Raw genomic sequence first — 21,210 nt, forward strand, 5'->3', positions numbered from 1 at the left:
GCAGGTTGAGAGCATCAAGTTCCTTGGTGTCCACATCACCAAGACAGTCGTGAAGAGGGTACAACAAAACCTATTCCCCTCAGGAGACTTGATTTGGCATGGGTCCTCAGATCCATCGAGAGCATCCTGACTGTTTGCATTACTGCCTGGTATCACAACTGCTCAGCCTCCGACGGCAAGGCACTACAGAGGGTAGTGCGTACGGCCCAGTACATCGCTGGGGCCAAGCTTCCTGCCATCCAGGACCTCTATACCAGGCGGTGTCAGAGGAAGGCCCTAAAAATTGTCAAAGACTCCAGCCCCCCCCAGTCATAGACCGTTCTCTCTGCTACCGCATGGCAAGCGGTACCGGAGCGCCAAATCTAGGTCCAAGAGGCTTCTAAACAGCGTCTACCCCCAAGCAATAAGATTAAATTGTTCAGCAATCAAAATGGCCACCCAGACTATTTGAATTGCCTACCCACCCCCTCTTTTACACTGCTGCTACTCTCTTATTATCTATGCATAGTCTACCTACATGTACATATCACCTTAACTAACCCTCCACATTGACGCTGTACACAGGGGGTACAGTCTCGCTATTGTTATTTAAAATGATGTTCTTTAATGAATTATTCCGATTCTTTAAACTGTATTATTGGTTGGGGGCTTGTAAGTAAGCAATTCACTGTTGTATTCGACGTTGTGACTAATACAATTTTGATTTGTGCCCAAACTTATGACTGGTACTGTATATGGTCACACTTTAATAGGAGTGGTGGTAAAACTCTATTTATTGTACAAGGTAGGTACATTCATATGTACGGTCTCATTACAGTGTAAGCACAGTGAAGTATAGCAAAGATACAACTACCTCTGTTTTTATATAATAACACATTTGACTTTCTACTGCTCTCTGCTCTCAGGTGTGCACTGTCTGGGTCAGCTGTCCTCCTGTACTCCCTGATGAATAGCACAGAGAAACAGAGTAGAGAAATCTGGAGAACAGAGAAGTGTGTGTATGCGGGTGGATGCGTGTGTATGCGTGTGGATCTATGCATGTGCGAGCGTTTATGCCCGAGTGTGTGTGTGTGTGTGTTGAGGGGGCCCATGAAGCCTGCCCTTCAGTCACTTGACAATAAAGCCAGGCTGCATTATCATATCTATCAGCTGCCGTTAAAGAGATTGCAGCTTTGTCAGAGCCGCGCCTGCCGAAGGGAGACAGAGGGACCATCGCAAATCCAATCAGCTCTCTGGGAAATGAAATAAGACGCGTGTTATAGTTTGTTACTGGAAAGCTGCAACTAGGTGCAAACCAGGGGATGGGGACTGGGGAGCAGGGTTATCGTAACCTGACACCCTCCAAAGTTTGAAATAGCAAAGTGGATTTGTCTCAGTGAGACTGTACATGCAACACTGGTGCATGTCTGAAGGTAGCCAAGCCTAGTTTAAACTAGCTAACTATTAGGTTGAAAAGCTGGAAATATTCATACTGTGGATGCATTCTCGCCTTAAAGATGTCAAACTTTTGTATAATTTCAGCCAGTCGTTTTTGAATGTAGTGCTCACAAGAATGGTCCACCACCCAAAGGACATCCAATCAACTTGAATCAACAACTGTGGGAAGCATTGGAGTCAACATGGGCCAGCATCCCCGGGAAACGTTTGACACCTTGTCGAGTCCATACCCGAGAATTGAGGCCGTTCCGAGGGCAAGAGGGTGCATCTCAATATTAGGAAGGTGTTCCTAATGTTTTGTACACTCAGTGTATGTGCAGATATGTGCACCATGTCATCGCTCTCACTTGAACTCTGCTGTGTCCAACGAGCCATTATGCCCACCCTGCAAACTCATTGGATAATGCTGGGCAAGCCTTTTGCTAGCTGTCACTCAAATAGCAACGGGCTGAAGCTCATTGGCTGAAACTCAAATTACTAGGGGGCTGGCACACGTGGGGGAACATGGCGCTGCACAGCTTCCAGAAAACAGTAGCTTTTAAAACTACGGATTTCGTGGCTAATTGAGGTAAAACCGTAATTCTGCTCATGGATTATATGCATGTATGAACTACATACACATTGACAGCCCAAAGCGGCAGGTTTAAAAAAATAAATAAACTTACTAGTCGCCAAAGAACCGCTCAATCTCTTTAAATAAATTAACTTGGCTGTGTGGAATCCCTAAGATTAGTCGGTGTGAGATTCATACTCCAGTTTAAGAGGGCAAATTCTGCCATATCCAAATGAACTGCCAGTCAAAACAATGTGGAAATGTGGACTGGCAGCATAAACAGGCCACACACACTTTCCACAGCATCAACATTCATAAGACAATTACAAAAATGAAATGCCATTGTGATAATTACTGCAATTAACTGTTCTCTGACAAAGCCTGGTGGTAACAATGTGCCTTCCGCCATTACGGGCAGAGTAAACACAGACAAGTGGTTGTAAGGGCCTGGGCATTAAATCAACAGTGATGTGGCTGGAGCGACAGAGCAGCCAGGCTAAGGAGAGGATCGGACAGGAGAAGAGAGGAGACATCTTGACTATGGCTGTTACTACTATTATTATCAGCCTGAGCTGCTCTTAAATGGGACAAAACCTGCAATCAAAAAAACAAAACCGTTCGGTCTTTATTACACTACTGAGGTTTGCTATTCTCCTGGTACCAATGTGAGGCCACAAGAGAAATAGGCACTCCCCATCTCTTAAAACAGCACGCCATGTAAATCTGTTCTAGAATTCCACAGGAGCCCTCCCCTCAGATTAATAACTAATAAATTCAACATCTGAAAATGGGTGAAGAGAATAAAGGAAAACTGTGTGCGCATCTTGTTAAAGATGAGAGGAACAGATTACTCCTTTATTTATTTAACCAGGGGAAAGCTCTGGCCAGATGATCTAGTGTCTTTCTGGGTCAGGTATAGCAGCTCTACTCTGCCTGACACAGACAGGCTGAAAGGAACCACAAAGCCCCAGGTTCCTGCCTGATACAGAATAACCAGGAGAGCTAGGATGGGGCAAGTCTGTTTTGCTGGAGTGTTTTCTTTGCCCCTCACAAGGAGGAATTTCAGCTGGAAGCAATTTAAGGGATGATCCGTGTACATAGTATTGTGGTGAGGTTCTCAGAGGGTGACAGAGTATATGTCCAGTGAAAACTGGCTAAAACAATTGATTTGGCAGACCAATGTAGAGAGCTAATGACACAATCAACACCTGCACCCCTCTCGGAGCCCTGGCTTTATCTCTGCGTCCATAACAACAGATGTGGATGACTGACCCCCTCCCTCAACCCATTCAGCCCTGCGTGGCCCAACAGGAAACTGTTTGAGACAGAAGCAGGGAAGAAAACCCAGGGTGGGGGATTTGGCTGTTTAACACAAAGGAGACTGGAATGTAAGGAGTTAATCCGTTTGGGTTCTCTTCCGCAAACAAAGGACAGGCCTTCAGACAAAGGTTGAGGGAGGGGGAGTGGTTGGCTTTCCCTTACCATCTGGACCTTTTGTTTGGGGGAGGGGGTTGACGTAGGAGGGGGAGGCCCCCCAGTGAGCCTCCCCGTCCACATGCTGCAGCCCCAGACAGACACCCTTCCACTGGGTCACACCACACTGGGGCCCTGTTCAGCTAATAATCTCTCTCCTCTGCAACTGCTCACACACACACAGAGGGCTCCCTCAAACTGTGCCTCAGCAATCAGAGACTTTAAAACGTAGAGGGTTAGGCAACGTGAAAGTAAACTTGTTCAAAAACTGTATGTTTGTGTATGTCAATCTGTCTGTGCTTCTGGTAGATTTAAGTGAAATCTGTCAGACGGAGGGAACACAGGCTGTCTTAAGGACCATTATGAGCTGTGTAAACATGATTCACTATTAAAACAGGTCAGCGATTCAGGGGGCAGAATGCCGCTAAAAATGCCCCTGTTCAGCGGTGGAGGGTAGAGGGGATTTTCAGGATGAAGAGCACAGGACAGAGGGCAAACAAAAACTGCCTGTGAACTCACTCCCTCTCTCCCAGTCTCGCTCTTTCCTTCATCTCTCGCTCTCTCTACATCTCCCTCCGTCAGCTGGAGGGGAGCCCAGGCTCAGGGTGTTTCCTTCTCATCCAGTGAGAAATACACGTCAGCCTGTCAGTTCAGAGGCGACTGCATCCAGGCCGTGAATACACTGAAGTATTTATTTGGTATCAAAACGTCTGACAAGTCCGCTACAAGAGGAAGAATACAACCGAAGCTGGTTCTACAAATACCATAGATAGGAGACCATAACGGGTTAGGTGTTTTCAACTCCGACAAACAGAAAGTATAAAAAACGTATTTACAGTACCAGGTACATATCCTGTAATCATAGCTTAACCTTTAAAAGAAATACCGACTCTGTTCAAATTTGAAAGCAGACACTTATCCAGAGCGAGTAGTAAGTTAATACATTCGCTCACTGGTCCCCCACGGGAATCAAACCCACAATCCTGGCGTTGCAAGCGCCATGCTCTACCAACTGAGCCACATGGGATCAGAACAATTGTTGCTCATCACCCAGTGAAGAGAGTAGTGCACACACATCAGAAGAAGTACCTGTCGTTACCAGCAATTACCTCCCCACTCCTACACATGTCGTGAATGGCACTGTGTGTGTGTGTGTGTGTGTGTGTATGTAAAATGTGGTGTTTAAATGAGACTCTACATAGAAGAAAATGTACGTACCACCACCATGAGTGTAGGAATCCAGGGGGCTCCCCCAGTGTAATGTTCTTCTCCCATCGGATCTGAGAGAGAGACAGAGCGAGTTAAGACTGCCACATGTGCATCCATAATGCATAAACACCACATCTCACTCCACTTCACCTCAGACAGACATGCAGTAAGAATGGAGTGCAGAGAGTGTGGATATGACACTAAAAACATCTCAGTAGCAGCTCCTCACACTTCATAACACCTCTACTCCCCATATCTGGCCACTGAGATAAGATCAACCCAGAGATAGCACTAAAAGGGCAGAGTGTGGTAGCTAGCTAACTCCAACTGCCACTGTCTGTGGCCGCTGTGTGAGCTACAGAACATTGCAGGCACTGTAGGTATCCTCCTTTGCATGCCAAACTTTCTGGGTTTCTCCTGTTATGACTAGTACCCAGAATTTTCCTGACTGACTTGACCAGGAACAATTATGTAACTATGGCCAGGACTTTTTCTTGGTCAGGTAAAATCAAATTTTATTGGTCACATACACATGATTAGCAGATGTATAGCAAAATGCTTGTGCTTCTGGCTCTGACAGTGCAGTAATATCTAAAAAGTAATAGCTAACAAATTACACCAAAAACACACAAATCTAAGTAGGAATGAGTTAAGACTAAATACACATATGGACGAGCGATGTCCAAGCGGAACGGACTAAGACACAGTAGAATAGTATAGAACACAGTATATACGCGAGATGAGTAATGCCAGATATGTAAACATTAAAGTGACTAGTGTTCCATTCCTTAAAGTGGCCAGTAATTCCTAGTCTATGCGTAAACGGCAGCAGCCGCTAATGTGCTACTGATGGCTATTTAACAGTCAGTCTGATGGCCTTGAGATAGAAGCTGTTTTTTAGTCTCTCGGTCCCAGCTTTGATGCACCTGTACTGACCTCGCCTTCTGGATGATAGCGGGGTGAACAGGCAGTGGCTCGGGTGGTTGATGTCCTTGATGATCTTTTTGGCCTTCCTGTGACATCAGGTGCTGTAGGTGTCCTGGAGGGCAGGTAGTTTGCCCCTGGCAATGTGTTGGGCAGACCACACCACTCTCTGGAGAGCCTTGCGGTTGCGGGGGTAGTTGCCGTAGCAGGTGGTGATACAGCCCGACAGGATGCTTTCAATTGTGCATCTGTAAACATTTGTGAGGGTTTTATGTAACAAGCCAAATGCCTTTAGCCTCCTGAGGTTGACGAGGCTCTGTTGGGCCTCCATCACACTGTGTGTGGGTTGTCCATTTCAGTTTGTCAGTGATGTCTATACCAAGGAACTTGAATCTTTCTACCTTCTCCACTGCGGTCCAGTCGATGTAGATAGCAGAGGGTACACCCCCCTGTTTCCTGAAGTCCACGATCATCTCCTTTGTTTTGTTGACGTTGAGAGAGGTTGTTTTCCAGGCACCACACCTCTTCCCTGTAGGCTGTCTCGTCATCATTGGTAATCAAGCCTACTACTATCGTGTCGTCTGCAAACTTGATTGAGTTGGAGGCGTGCTTGGCCACGCAGTCATGGGTGAACAGAGAGTACAGGAGGGGGCTGAGCACGCACCCTTGTGGGGCACCAGTGGTGAGGATCAGTGGAGTGGAGGTGATGTTTCCTACCTTCACCACCTGGGGGCGGCCCGTCAGGAAGTCCAGGACCCAGTTGCACAGGGCGGGGTTCAGACCCAGGGCCTCGAGCTTAATGATGAGCTTGGAGTGTACTAGTGTTGAATGCTGAGCTATAGTCAATAAACAGCATTTTCACATATGTATTCCTCTTGTCCAGATGGAATATGGCAGTGGGCAGAGTGATGGCGATTGCATCATCTGTGGACCTATTGGGGTGGTAAGCAAATTGAAGTGGGTCTAGGGTGTCAGGTAATGTAGAGGTGATATGATCCTTGACTAGTCTCTCAAAGCTACGGGGTGATAGTCATTTAGTTCCGTTACCTTTGCAGGAACAATGGTGGACATCTTGAAGCATGTGGGGACAGCAGACTGGAATAGGGAGAGATTGAATATGTCTGCAAACACTGCAACCAGATGGTCTGCGCATGCTCTGAGGACGCGGCTAAGGATGCCGTCTGGCCCGGCGAGGGTTAACACGTTTAAATGTTTTACCCAAGTCGGCCACGGAGAAGGAGAGCCCACAGTCCTTGGTAGTGGGCTGCATCGGTGGCAAAGAGTGCAAAGAAAGTGTTTAGCCTGTCCGGAAGGAAGACAGTCTCGGCGACGTGGCTGGTTTTCCCTTTTGTAGTCCGTGATTTTCTGTAGTCCTTGCCACATACTGTCACGACTCCGACAGAAGGACACTCCCCTTCCCGTTCGGGTGGCGCTCGGCGGTCGTCGTCACCAGCCTACTAGCTACCACTGATTATTTCCTCCCCCACCTTTAGTGTTTATTGAGTGCACCTGTTTTGAGTTAGGTAGTTAGTAGTAAGGCTTTATTAGTCAGCCGGCCCGCATGGTTCCTTGTGCGGGATTAATTATTGTGACCATCTGTTTGGTGTACTTGTGTGCACGTCTATGGGTTTTGTGTTTTCCCATTTTGTGTTTTTTTTCTGGACAGTTTAAGTCCCCCTGTTTGGGGCATTTGTTTGTTCATTACGCCCTGTGTTTTCGTGAGGGTTGGTTTATGTTCGCCGTTTCTCTGTGCATTAAAATAGCACTCCCCTGAACTCTGCTTCCTGCGCCTGACTCCTCACCCACTACACTCAGACCATTACACATAAGTCTCGTGTCTGAGCCGTTGAATTGCGACTTCACTTTCTCTATACTGATGTTTAGCTTGTTTGATTGCCTTGCGGAGTGAATAACTATACCGTTTATATTCTGCCATATTACCAGTCCCTTGCTATTGTTAAAATGTGGTAGTTTTCAGTTTCGCACAAATGCTACCATCTATCCACGGTTTCTGGTTAGGGAAGGTTTTTATATAGTCACAGTGGGTACTACATCTCCTATATACTTCCTTATGAACTCAGTCACCGTATATGAGTCTAGATTATTTTTGCACGCTACCTGGACCATATCCCAGTCCACGTGATCAAAATAATCCTGAAGCGTGGATTCCAATTGGTCAGACCAGCGGTGAATAGTACAGAGAACGGGCACTTCCTGTTTAAGTTTCTGCCTATAGCACAGGAGGAGCAAGATGGAGTCGTGGTCAGATTTGCCAAAAGGAGGGCAGGGGAGGGCCTTGTAAGCATCCCGGAAGTTTAAATAGCAATAGTTGAGAGTCTTAGTAGCGCGAATAGGACAGTCAATATGTTGATCGAATTTTGGCAGCCTAGTCCTCAGATTTGATTTGTTAAAATCCCCAGCTACAATAAAATGCAGCCTCAGGATGTGGTTTCCAGTTTGCAAAGTCCAGTGAAATTCTTTGAGGGCTTGAGGTGGGATGTAAATGGCCATGGCGATGACGGAGGAGAATTCTATTGGTTGAATAATATGGTCAGCATTTAATTGGGAGGTATTCTAGGTCAGGTGAACAAAATGACTTGAGTTCCTGTAAGTTTATAGAATTACACCATGAGTCCTACAGGCCCTAGAGGTGAGCCTTGAAACGTGGCATGTAAGAGAGGCCAAAGGCGATGCACTGTAGTTGTAAGGCACGTGGCTGGTGATGAGGACTATATTGTTGGTGTGACTGTTGCCAGTTTTATAGTCTCTCCTACAAACAGCTGATGGATGAGACTAACTTACATGTGGGCCAGTGGAGGCTGTTCAAGGGATCTGCTGTGCATGGGAGCAGGGAGTGACTGTTCCCCAAGGAGATGGGCGAGTATGCAGGGGTAGGATGAGGGGTTAATTGAGAGGCAGGAGAGAGGCCAGGTGATAGCTCTCTCATTAGGTGGCATCGAGCAGGTGTGTTTTGCTTCAGCGTATCTGGAGGGACCAAATTCCCTTATCTGTTCAGGTGGGAGACGGGAGGGCTGGAAAGGGCCGAACATGCTTTGGAGAAGTCCTGAGATTTTAGCATAGTAATTATATTGGCGTGATGTGGCTGACTGTAGAAATGTATATGTGATGAAAAGAGACCAACCGTGAACAGAGAAACTTAAGACCTTTGTGGCTAAAGTTAGTTAGGATTATTGTTGAAAGTATGGGAGCTTTAAAGGCATTTTGAATATTGTGTACTCACTCTGCTATCATAAAATATGACGGGCAAGAAGAGTACCAGAAAGCAGGGAAAAAATGGTTTTAAAACATCACTGATAAGCATCTCCGCAATATACTGTGTATGCGATTTCATATATTTAAAACTACTAAAGTACAAGCAAATTACCTGGAAAAAGGCCTCTGCATGCCTCATGGAAATAGACTGTGTGAGGAGCAGAGCTTCTCCCTCCTGTTGCCTGTGATCCATAACTTAACCCCTATCCAGCAGCACACCAATAACACTCCATCTCAGGGACGAGATTCGCCCAGGAGGGTTCTGCAATCAGCAAGCCTCACTTCAGCCTCACTCCTTAATCTCTCCGAGCTGGTCCCAGATCTGTGCTTAATATTTTAGTCCAGTTCTGTGCCTTGGTGGCAGTTAGTCGAACACTGCTGCCTGCACTGAACCGTTTAGGGCAGAGAGAGGGAAAAGCTTTTGGGCAGGTTAAATCAAAATCAAATCAATAGGTGATTGATGTTTTGATTTATCAGCATTGTAATAGACTAGGTTACTGTATGACTTTGTTGTGTCAACCTAGACAGGTTGTGGCTTGATTTAGCCTCGCAAACACACCTTGAGATAGAATAAACATTAGACATTGTATAGCCTGATATCCTCCCTTTTAAATGATAATTTCCATGTGTGACATTATCTCAGTCACATTAAAGGCTGCTCTCTCATTACAGGTTAGTTATATTTTGATAAGACATACAGTGAATTCGGAAAGTATTCAGACCCCTTTTTCCACTTTGATACATTACAGCCTTATTCTAAAATGGATGAAATAAAAAATACACAAACACACACACACACACACACACACACACACAATACCCCATAATGACAAAGCAAAAAGTGTTTTCGTAGAAAATTAAGAACATTTATATTTAACAAAAATAATTGATACCTTATTTACACAAGTATTCAGACCCTTTGCTATGAGACTCAAAATTGAGCTCAGATTGATCATCACTGAGATGTTTCTACAACTTGGAGTCCAGCTGTGGTAAATTCAATTGATTGGACATAAGGTCCCACATTTGACAGTGTATGTCAGAGCATAAACCAAACCATGAGGTCGAAGGAATTGTCTGTAGAGCTTGTCTGTAGAGCTTCGAGACCAAACAATGTCTGTAGCATTGAAGGTCCAAGAACAAAGTGGCCTCCATTATTCTTACATGGAACAAATTTGGATCCAGCAAGACTCTTCCTAGAGCTGGCAGCACTGCCAAACTGAGCAATTGGGGGAGAAGGGCCTTGGTCAGGGAGGTGGTGACCCAATGGTCACTCTGACAGAGCTCCAGAGATCCTCTGTGGAGATGGGAGAACCTTCCAGAAGGACCACCATCTCTGCAGCACTCCACCTGTCAGACCTTTATGGTAGAGTGGCCAGACGGTAGCCACACCTCAGTGAAAAGGCACATGACAGCCAGCTTGAATTTGCCAAAAGGCACCTCAAGGACTCTCCGACCATGAGAAATAAGATTCTCTGGTCTGATGAAACCAAGACTGAACTCTTTGGCCTGAATGTCAAGAGTCACATCTGAAAGAAACCTGGCACCATCCCTACGGTGAACCATGGTGGTGGCAGCATCATGCGGTGGGAATGTTTTTCAGCAGCAAGGACTAGGAGACCAGTCAGGATCAAGGGAAAGATGAAAGGAGCAATGTACAGAGAGATCCTTGACAAAAACCTGCTCCAGAGTGCTCAGAACCTCAGACTGGAGCAAAGGTTCACCTTCCAACAGGACAATGACCCGAAGCACACAGCCAAGACAACGCAGGAGTGGCTTCAGGACAAGTCTCTGAATGTCCTTGTGTGGACCAGCCAGAGCCCAGACTGTTCTAGAGACCTGAAAATAGCTGAGTAAAGGGTGTGAATACTTACGTAAATTCTAAAAACCCATTTCTGCTTTGCAATTATGGGGTATTGTGTGTAGATTGATGAGGGTAAGGCTGTAACGTAACAAAATGTTAATGGGTCTGAATACTTTCTGGATGCATTGTAAATGGCAGGGAACATATGGAATGTGTGATTCATTGTGAAAGATAAAGAGCAACATTTTAGTTTAAGACTCAGGAGAAAATAAATATAGCCTGTGTATAATAGTATGCTGTTAACTTCTTGAGTGTAGGGGGCAGGATTTTCATTTTTGGCAAAAAAATAAATAAATGTACCCATTTGAAACTGCCTATTTCTCAGGCCCAGAAACTAGAATATGCATATAATTGTCAGATTGATTAGGATAGAAAACTCTAAAGTTTCCAAAACTGTCAAAATATTGTCTGTGTATAACAGAACTGATATTGCAGGCAAAAACCTGAGGAAAATCCAACAAGTGCTGTTTTCCCTGAAAGCTCTGTTCCATTGGATGCCTTGCCTCCATTTAAAGGGATATCAACCAGATTCCTCAAGGTGTCAGTCTTTAGACATAGTTTCAGGCTTTTATTTTGAAAGATGAGCGAGAAAGATCACATCGCGTCAGTGGATAGCTGGGTGTTCACAGAGTTTTGCTTGCGCAACAGAGTGGGGCAGCCATTGTCTCTCCCTCTCCTAATGAAAAAGCTACAGTCCCGGTTTATATATCATCGATTATATATTTTTAAAACAACCTGGGGATTGATTATAAAAAAAAACGTTTGACATGTTTCTGTGGACATTACGGATACTATTTGGAATTTTCGTCTGCGATGTTGTGACCGCTCGAGCCTGTGGATTTCTGAACATAACGCGCCGAACAAATGGGGGTATTTTTTGATATAGAAATAATCTTTATGGAACAAAAGGAACATTTATTGTGTAACTGAGAGTCTCGTGAGTGCAAACATCCGAAGATCATCAAAGGTAAGCGATTTAATTTATTGGTCACGAAAGTCAGAAAAGCAATCTACTTGGCTGCTAGCTGTTTGTAATATTTTGTCTACTGAGAGAGATGTTCTTACATAAACACTTGTTATGCTTTCGCCAAAATGCTGTATTGAAATCTGACACACCAGGTGGATTAACAACAAGCTAAGCTGTGTTTTGCTATATTGCACTTGTGATTTCATGAAAATGTAATATTTTTAGTAATTTAATTTGAATTTGGCAGTCTGCAATTCAGCAGGTGTTGATGAAAATGCTCCCGCTAACAGGATGGGTGCGTCAAGAAGTTAGAGATACGGTCATGACCTGGAGTTAAGGAAATTAGGCTGCTTTAGAAAACTGCCATCTAACGTTCCTTTTCCTGTGTGGTTGATAAGGGACACCCAGCTGAGGCAAAAAAAAAACTAACATGCGCCTGTATCTTTCAAAACACAACACACGTAGGCCTGGGCCATGCGTCAGACATTTCGGAGCGCAGTGACACAGGTACAGTCATGAACAGCGGTGAAACATCAACGCTGTAATACATAATAACGGCTGAACAGATTATAATACAGGAGGGGAAGTGCTGTGATGTAAGCTGGGTGAATCACACCACTGAAATAGTTCTGTGCTTGAACAGGGGCCAGAGTTTTTTATTTTTTTATATGAAATAAATCATGAGAAAAAAATCACAACCTTTCATTGCACTTGAAAAAAAATTCACTTTAGCAGGTCCGGGGGTTAAGAACATTATTATTATTAACCAATTGTACACATTCATCCATCTAAATGAACATATTACATCTGACTTCTAACACATGGGAGTGTTAAAGAGCAGTTATGAACCAAATGAGCATATACACCACTCCAAAGGTGTGAGTAGAGCCCTCACTGCTGGTTAAATGAATGATAAATAATATAGGAGTTAAATAGACTAGTATGAGCATCCAGGCTATTACAGAGAGGATATTGGAGTTTAACCCAACTTTTTCAGAAGGCACACAGAGCAGTATAAGTAGGGCCGGGAATTTGTCCTGAAGTAGTAACCTGGGAAGGAAACTCATGGCCCTAGTTATGGCTTCCTGCACCAGTTAAGTGGTCAGAGAAAACCTCCTGACCCTAGGGAAAAGGCACAGCTGATACATAATATAAATAATATTATACTATATACCATATAGTCCATTATTTGCGTGCCAGTAAAGTTCTTCCACAGCCATAATGGTACAATATTTAGTCAGCAGTATAAAAAGGGGTCTACACACATTAAAGAGACAGTAGATACGGAGCATAGCACAGTAGTTGCAATGTCGTTTTTCCAGTCACAAAAAGGGCGGGAGCATTCTACACACTTTTGTGCAACTTGAAAATTGAGACGTGCCATATAATTCCTTACGGCGCCGTGGGGGCAGTGTTGTCACTTGGTTCCTTGATCTGATCTATAGGCTATGCATCAAAGTAGCATATTCTGCATTGATAACCAAATACAGTCTCAACGACTGTTCAAACAACAGACCAAACATTGTAGCCTTATTAGAATCCCCCCACAAAACATGTATTTTTGTTGAGAAGTAACTACTTCAAAACAGGAAAAAAAAAAAAAAAAAAAAAACTGGTAGCCATATACCTTTTCTCCGTGATATGACGACATTGGATGCTTTGCTGACACGGGAGCGAATACACTGAATCAGCATATCAAATTGGGATTATGTTATACGTTACATTGGTGAGTAGGCTATAAGAATATTTGCCAGGGCAAATGATTTATAAATGGTATTATTTCACATGGGGGACGATGTGGGAAGTTAGGTTAGTGCTAGCAGAATAACCTACAGCCTACTAGCAGGCACAAAACGAGTCGATGTTAATCAAACCGAAACTTTCAGAACATGTCGGCTTAGCTATTAAATAAATATGCAGTTGGTTCTCTTTCAAATGAGCTTAGTGGTGAAGTTCAACGCAATTTCTCTTTGTCTACCTCAAAAGGGGAGGACTTCAGAAAAATCTCTGTCATTGCCCCCTTATGAACGCTGCTATTTGGGAGTCTAGAAATGCATGGACCTGCACATAGAGCTATGCAAGTGAAGCTTGTAGCAAGCTTGACGCGTGAAGGTGTTAAGAGAGGCAAAGGCCTGAATACTAGGCCACACTATGGAGGAAGGATGTCCAATATGGAAGAGGATGCACCACATTACATGGGCTTTACCTCATTGACAGTTCAGGGGCTATCAGACTAATAGAGGAAGGAGCATGGCCTAGGTGTTGATATGGAACGCAAATAGAACAGACAAGATTTCTGTAAGGACAATAAAAAAATGTTAAGACTAATACTGCTGTTATTCATCAACTTATAGCTTAGTCTAGACCCACTACATCCATATCATTGTATACAAAAAAAACTTTGTAATCCAATTACAAAGCAGAGACGACCAAATTGGTTCTTGACCCCAGGGCTACCGCTAATGTAAATTCCATCCCTCGCTATACAATGGAGAGGAATCCCATTCATCCGTCCACCTCAGGAAGTTCTTCTAAAGCCATTTCTTACCTCTGACAGGAAGGTCTGTGCTGATTTCTGTGCGCCGACGTGCAGCAAATACTCGTACACATATAAAGCTAACCTGGAAAACAAAAGAGAAAAAGGTCAATGTCGAGGGTCCATCTCGCACCTCCTCCATCCCCTCCTCCTCGCTCTGGAGAATCTCTCACCCTCTCCCGGGCTAGCAGGCAGCCTGTCCAACTGGCGCTCAGGTCAAAAATTCATTTGTACTGGATCTCTCCTTACAGACCAGTGGGGTTAACCAGGAGAACGCAGGCTTTGTCGTAATAAAATACAATTGTGTTTTTGGTCAGACCTGTTGTATTTACACAGTATTAACATTTACAGTAGGAGCCAGAGACTGTCACAATGACAGCCAGATAACATGCAGACTCTAAGAAGCCATTGGGAGGCTCTAGAAAATAAAAAGAGCATCTGTGGTTCACGGAGCTCCTCCTTTAAACACGGATGCTGAGGAAAACAAGAGGAAAGCAGAGACAGCCAAGCGTGGGTCTGTGTCACACTATCTGACAACCCACACTACCTTGTGCATTTTTGGTATCGTTATGACTGTCATTTAGCCGCCTGTGCTGGCAATTACTGTGCTCCCTGTGCTCCTGGACTAGTGATGAACCCACACTCTACTAAGAGGGAAAGGGCCTCCCGAGTGGGGCAGCGGTCTAAGACACTGCAGAGCTTGAGGTGTCACTACAGATCCAGGTTCGATCCCAGGCTGCGTCGCAGCCGGGAGACCCATGAGGCGACGCACAATTGGCCCAGCGTTGTCCGGGTTAGTGGAGGGTTTGGCCGGCTGGGATGTCCTTGTCCCATCGTGCTCTAGCGAATCCTGTGGTGGGCGCATGCACGCTGACACGATCGCCAGTTGTACGGTGTTTCCTCCGACACATTGGTGCGATTGGCTTCCGGTTTAAGCGAGCAGTGGTTTAAGCGAGCAGTGTGTCAAGAAGCAGTGCAGCTTGGCTAGGTCGTTTTTGGGGGGATGCAAAGTCTCTTGACCTTCGCTCCCAAGTCCGTACGGGAGCTGCAGCAATGGGACAAGACTAACTACCAATTGGAGAACACAAAATTGGGAGAAAAAAATTTAATAAAGAAAGAAAAGTCAATTTGGTCACATTAGGTTAAGTCTACTGTTGGGAGCAGAGTCTCAAAAACACTTGTGCTGGATGTTGAACCAAGCACAAGGGACATCGTCTCAAAGTAATCATTCATTTGATATGCCAGCTTTAAACCGTGGAAACATTTCTTCCACGGACTCAAAAAAAAAAAAAAAAAAAAAGAGTTCTGACTAACGTTAGACATTAGTTAAAGGGGACACCTATCTTCTTAATTATTTCTCAGTGTTACATCAGACGTATTAATTTCACTGCTCATTTCAGTAATCTAGTGTAAACAAATGGTTCTGGACACAACGAACACAATCATGGCCACAGTGTTTTATCTGGTCTGTCTGTTTTATGGTTGTGGATTTGTTATGCTGGAGTGACTGCTTACCGCAGGGGTGTCGAGGTCCGGAGTCACACTTAATTATAAATCCTCTATCCACAGCTTTGTACATGTTCTTTTACACTCTATTTGGGTAGCCCTTCTGTAGATGCTCTACAGATGGTCATACTATTAACCAACTATCTGTTGATAAGCAACTGCTTGCTAAGGTTACGGTTAGGTTTAGAGTAAGGGTTAGGGTATGGGTTAAGGTTAGGGCAACTGTTAAGTTTAGTTGAAATGTTACCGATAGTCTGTGTAGAGCATCGGGTCCGGCCCAAAGGCCGTATGTTTGGCACCCCTGGCTTAGAGGGTAGGTCAAGGGTGACGGTAGAAGAGAAGGATGGGCAGAACAACGGGTTATGGGTAATAGCATGATATTCAAATGAATGACACGGTAGAGCAAAACCACTGGCTGGAATATTTCCATACTCATCTCATCATAGAGGGGAGTGTCACCACGCAACACTACCTGGTAACACTGAAAATGCTTGGTGGCGTTTGTAATCAGGTCTCAACTGAGTTTAATTCAAACCAGCCAATGAGAACTGAGCTCTGGGAATGTGCTCTGAATGAAACCAGTCAAAAAACGAAGCGCTCCTTTAACCAGGAAGTACCTGTGCTCTCCCAGTCTGAAAACTTGTCAGGTTCCTGGTACAGAGGGGAGGCGGCTGGTGTAAAATGTAAGAAGACTCCCTCATGGCTGTTTGTAATACCCAGCGGCATGCGTGGGCTTCTATAAGCTGGTCCACACTGAACTGGATCCAACAGAAATTCCCATGAGTGCCCTGATGAAATTTTCATGGCTACAATGGTATGATCTGAGGGGTTCTGTGCCCTGGTGATGGGCACCTGCCCCTGTTCTAATGCATTATTTAAAAACACTCATTCAATCCTGGCTTCGGGGGACACCTTTTGTTGCACTGTCAGTAGCACTGAGTAACTCCGCCAAGGGAAGAGGGTTGTGGAGACTCTCCCTGAGCAGGTAGAGATGGCGTCAGCAGAGGGAAGGAGATCGAGAGAGAACTTGCTAGGCGTTAAGACAACTGTGTGATGGTGTGATGGGAGAAGGGAGATCTACAGGATAACGACCATAGTGGAGACCCTAGGGCCACACATGACAGGAGACAGACAGAGCACTGACACCAAGCACAAGGCATACGTTCATACAAAAACCTTCTCTGAAATGAGACTCCATCTGACACACACAAGCGCCATGTCCTCTGACCTCCCAAAGGGAACATCTCCATAATAACATATTCACAACCCCTGAGTATCAAGAGTGGTGCTGGGTCATCTTCTTTGTCATTTTTAGTGATGTCTCAGGTGCCTAAAGAAAAATCTCAACATCCTAATCCATTGCTCTGCTGGTCCAGTCCACCCCTCTAACCCACTGCTCTCTTCCGTGCCAGACTCCAGCTAAAGAGCTCTGAGGCCACTGAAACCCCATCATCATGGATAATGGTCATACAAATTACATGCTGTGGAAAGGTTAGGAGACAAGAGACCAGTAGACTTCTCTCAGTTAGAGAACTACTGTTGAGTGGGTGGTTTAGTTTGATCCTCTCTGTAGTGACTAACGTTAGAGGCAGCCCCTGCTCCACAGTCAGCAGCCCCTGCTCCACAGTCAGCAGCCCCTGCTCCACAGTCAGCAGCCCCTGCTCCACAGTCAGCAGCCCCTGCTCCACAGTCAGCAGCCCCTGCTCCACAGTCAGCAGCCCCTGCTCCACAGTCAGCAGCCCCTGCTCCACAGTCAGCAGCCCCTGCTCCACAGTCAGCAGCCCCTGCTCCACAGTCAGCAGCCCCTGCTCCTCAGCAGCCCCTGCTCCACAGTCAGCAGCCCCTGCTCCACAGTCAGCAGCCCCTGCTCCACAGTCAGCAGCCCCTGCTCCACAGTCAGCAGCCCCTGCTCCACAGTCAGCAGCCCCTGCTCCACAGTCAGCAGCCCCTGCTCCACAGTCAGCAGCTCCACAGTCAGCAGCTCCACAGTCAGCAGCCCCTGCTCCACAGTCAGCAGCTCCTGCTCCACAGTCAGCAGCTCCACAGTCAGCAGCCCCTGCTCCACAGTCAGCCCAGAGTTTTACACTGTGTCCACACTTCAAGGGGAGATCTTCCACCTCATCCAAGGTACACTCCTGACATCCCACCCCAGGCTATCAGACTACGCTCCTGCAAGACATGAAAGCACCTCTGCCAAGTTTAGCCAGCTAAAGCACAGACAGTTAGCAAATTAACTTTCCTGTCTTGATGTAAATAATTCAGCAGCGAGAGCATGGGCTTGATTAGATAAGGTATGCATGGGCTTGGTTAGATAAGGTATGCATGGGCTTGATTAGATAAGGTATGCATGGGCTTGATTAGATAAGGTATGCATGGGCTTGATTAGATATGGTATGCATGGGCTTGATTAGATATGGTATGCATGGGCTTGATTAGATAAGGTATGCATGGGCTTGATTAGATAAGGTATGCATGGGCTTGTTTAGATAAGGTATGCATGGGCTTGTTTAGATAAGGTATGCATGGGCTTGATTAGATAAGGTATGCATGGGCTTGTTTAGATAAGGTATGCATGGGCTTGTTTAGATAAGGTATGCATGGGCTTGTTTAGATAAGGTATGCATGAGAAGTGATGGAGAAGGGAGTTGGGGTGAATGAAAGATATGAAAACTGATATAATTACTAATGCCCTTTTAGTTTTTCCCTTGTTTCACAAAAGCCTAGGCCTAGAGGAATTAAGATCATGATCGCAAGTTGATGACTACTGGCATGTCTTGTAAGCAAAGAAGGATGCATAGATTAAAAGGACACCTCTGGAAGCATTTCATTCTCCAAGTGTTAGTTTCATCTCATAAACCGGTAGCCTAAGATTAACATTTTTACACTGACGACCATTTGTTGCAGACACAAAACAGTGACAAAAGACTGTACACACGCATGTCTTAAACCAGCCATGGGTTAATCCACACACTTCAACTTAAAAAACTTAAATGGATTCCCATTGCCAAAGTCATCTGTCTCTTTACCAGGAGCTAGCCTCGAGCTAAATTGACTCCACAATTATGGACATGCTCCGCTTGAAAGGACGCCATTGTATTCTAACCCGAGAGTCTTCATTTTGGGGAAATTGATTCATTTCAATGAAAGTTTGATTCTATGAGAAAGATAGAAAACCATCAGGATACCAAGCAGACATGGTTTATAAATGGAATAAGCAGCGAATAGATATTGTTATCAGGTAATAATGAATATGTACTACTAGTGTATTGAAATAACAGTGATTTGGACCACTGCACACGGTCTATACTTAATAAATCAGCCACATAAGACTTAAAAAGGTATCAGGTCGCTATAACATTTATATAATGTGTGGGCCAGTGTAATCAACAGAATACACTTAAAACTTCATGAGTTTGTCTGTGCCGTGACCAACCTGAATACTGACTTCACGCACGTAGCCTCAATATTTATACTGTCTCACTTATTTCAAAAGTGAGAAAGCTAACAAATATGTGCGGATGCATCAGTGCACCAAATTAATTGACTGTTGACACCTCTGAATAGGAGCATATTCATTCAAAGCAAACCAGAGAAAATAAGAGGTTCATCACAAAATAGTGGCATGTTTTTGCATTCGTTGAGTACATGGTTCTTAAATGTCATTCTCAAAAGTCCAAAATGCATACGGCAGGGCCATCTGTGTGATATCAAAACTGTGCATTCAGACCTCAAGAACTCTATTAAACTCCATGCGAATATAGGGGAGGGTGTGGATGTAAAGAAACACATTCGAAGCAAACACTTTGTTCAAGATATTCACTTATCCTCTGAATATTATAGAAATGTCTTATAGGCCGAACCTATATGTATAGAGTATGCATTGCCTTAAAATTAAAGACTACAAAGTGTGACAGGGTCATGCACATCCGACTACTGCATCATGATGAGAAACATTGAATTTGATGAATTCCATAGAAGGGCCCTGTGATAACAGGTTCCTCAGCCCATTTCAATGACGTTGTAATTAACAAACAATAAGGTCATATTAATGTTGGAGCCTCTGTTTCAACCCTGTGGAAATCAAATTAAATCAAGTGCAGAAAGAGTGAGTGTGATGGAATTAATTCTTCTCGTCACAAGGGCACGAGTTCCTGTTCTAAATTTTTCCACGGGCATCTGACGCTTCTCCTCAAGGACAGGTAAACAAACATCTCTTCCATTCTTTACATCTCTCTTGAACTCTAGGTCGAGCACTTCCTTGAATGACACAGTCATCAGTCATCAGATTAAAATGTTAGTGATTTTGTAGAATTTTTTGAAAAAAAAAGAAAATAAGTTACCGAACTCCGGTTGTCTTTATTCTTCTAGAGTCCTCCAAGGTTTTGATAAGCCATTATACCCTACCCATTCTTGGTGCACTTGATAACTTCCATCTGCTCCATCAGTGTTTCTGTACTAGACACCTTTACTCTACGGTCTCCCCTGTGCTGTACCTAAACCAGAAAGCATTCTAAACATGTTGGTGAGAAATGGAGGACCTCCACCAGCACAGAGAGAGACCATATAGGTCTTTCATTTCAATTTCAAAATTAAGTAACAGTTAATCTAACAAGACTTCAGACAACATCGGTAGCGTCCTGACTAACCATAGTGGAAAGAGAAACATGCATTTGCCTCATGGTGCATGGCAGAGTCATTAGTTAGGTGAGAAGGTAAGTGCATCCTCACACTGGCCATCACCTGCTTACCGGACTCTAAGAACACACACAGAGACCGAACACACACATGCAGAGGACGGTGCCAGGGGGTTCACTTCTTAATCAATCAAATAACTTCATTTTTCTTGTGAGTGAAACTTCTTGTGTGGGATGGTACATACAACAAGACAAAGGACATACAGGACAACTGTATCTTCATTTAACTTCAAGGTAAAACTTAAAGGGGTGGAGGGAATATTGTTCTACTGTATGTCTCTGTATTACTAAGTGAGGAAATATTCTGTTAACACTCCATTTTAAGAGCACTTGTGTCTAATGGATCTGCCTTTGACTGTAAACAAATAAGATGCATATGTAGGACTCCACAAGTTTTTAAAAGGATTCCATATAATTAAATCAGGGAATATATGGGCATCACATGCCCATTCAATTTTTTTTATTCTTGCTGTATTGGTACATGAACCACATGGAATTGTTTTCAGTTAGGATTCATACTCCCTCAGCACACAATGCTGCCGCCGTTTGTCAATACACAGGAAAGATTTTCTCTAACGGAGAGAGTCTGCCATTCAAATTTGGTTGAAATTAAGACACAGACCTGAAGCCTACAAGTAATACTCATCATGAGGATCCCCACACAGTCAGCAATAGGATGAATGAAACTTAGGCAAGTAAGTTTCAATATTTTTCAATGAACACTAACTACATAATATAATTCTAACATCTGGCTGAGCAGCAAATGCCCCCAAA

At 44.4% G+C, this 21,210-nt stretch overlaps 1 protein-coding gene across 2 annotated transcripts in view; it reads right to left on the reverse strand.

Annotated features, from left to right (window-relative positions):
• LOC112250984 (single-stranded DNA-binding protein 3) overlaps positions 1–21,210 on the reverse strand; it is a 134,391-nt gene that overhangs the window by 111,669 nt on the left and 1,512 nt on the right. For both annotated transcript variants that reach the window (XM_042322092.1, XM_042322093.1), the window contains exons 2-3: positions 14,249–14,321; positions 4,682–4,743 (exon numbers count right to left, since the gene is read on the reverse strand). In XM_042322092.1, coding sequence (XP_042178026.1) covers positions 4,682–4,743; positions 14,249–14,321 — 135 coding nt within the window. The remainder of the gene's footprint in view (positions 1–4,681; positions 4,744–14,248; positions 14,322–21,210) is intronic.

The sequence above is a fragment of the Oncorhynchus tshawytscha genome, linkage group LG05 (assembly GCF_018296145.1).
Source record: "Oncorhynchus tshawytscha isolate Ot180627B linkage group LG05, Otsh_v2.0, whole genome shotgun sequence".
Taxonomy (NCBI): domain Eukaryota; kingdom Metazoa; phylum Chordata; class Actinopteri; order Salmoniformes; family Salmonidae; genus Oncorhynchus; species Oncorhynchus tshawytscha.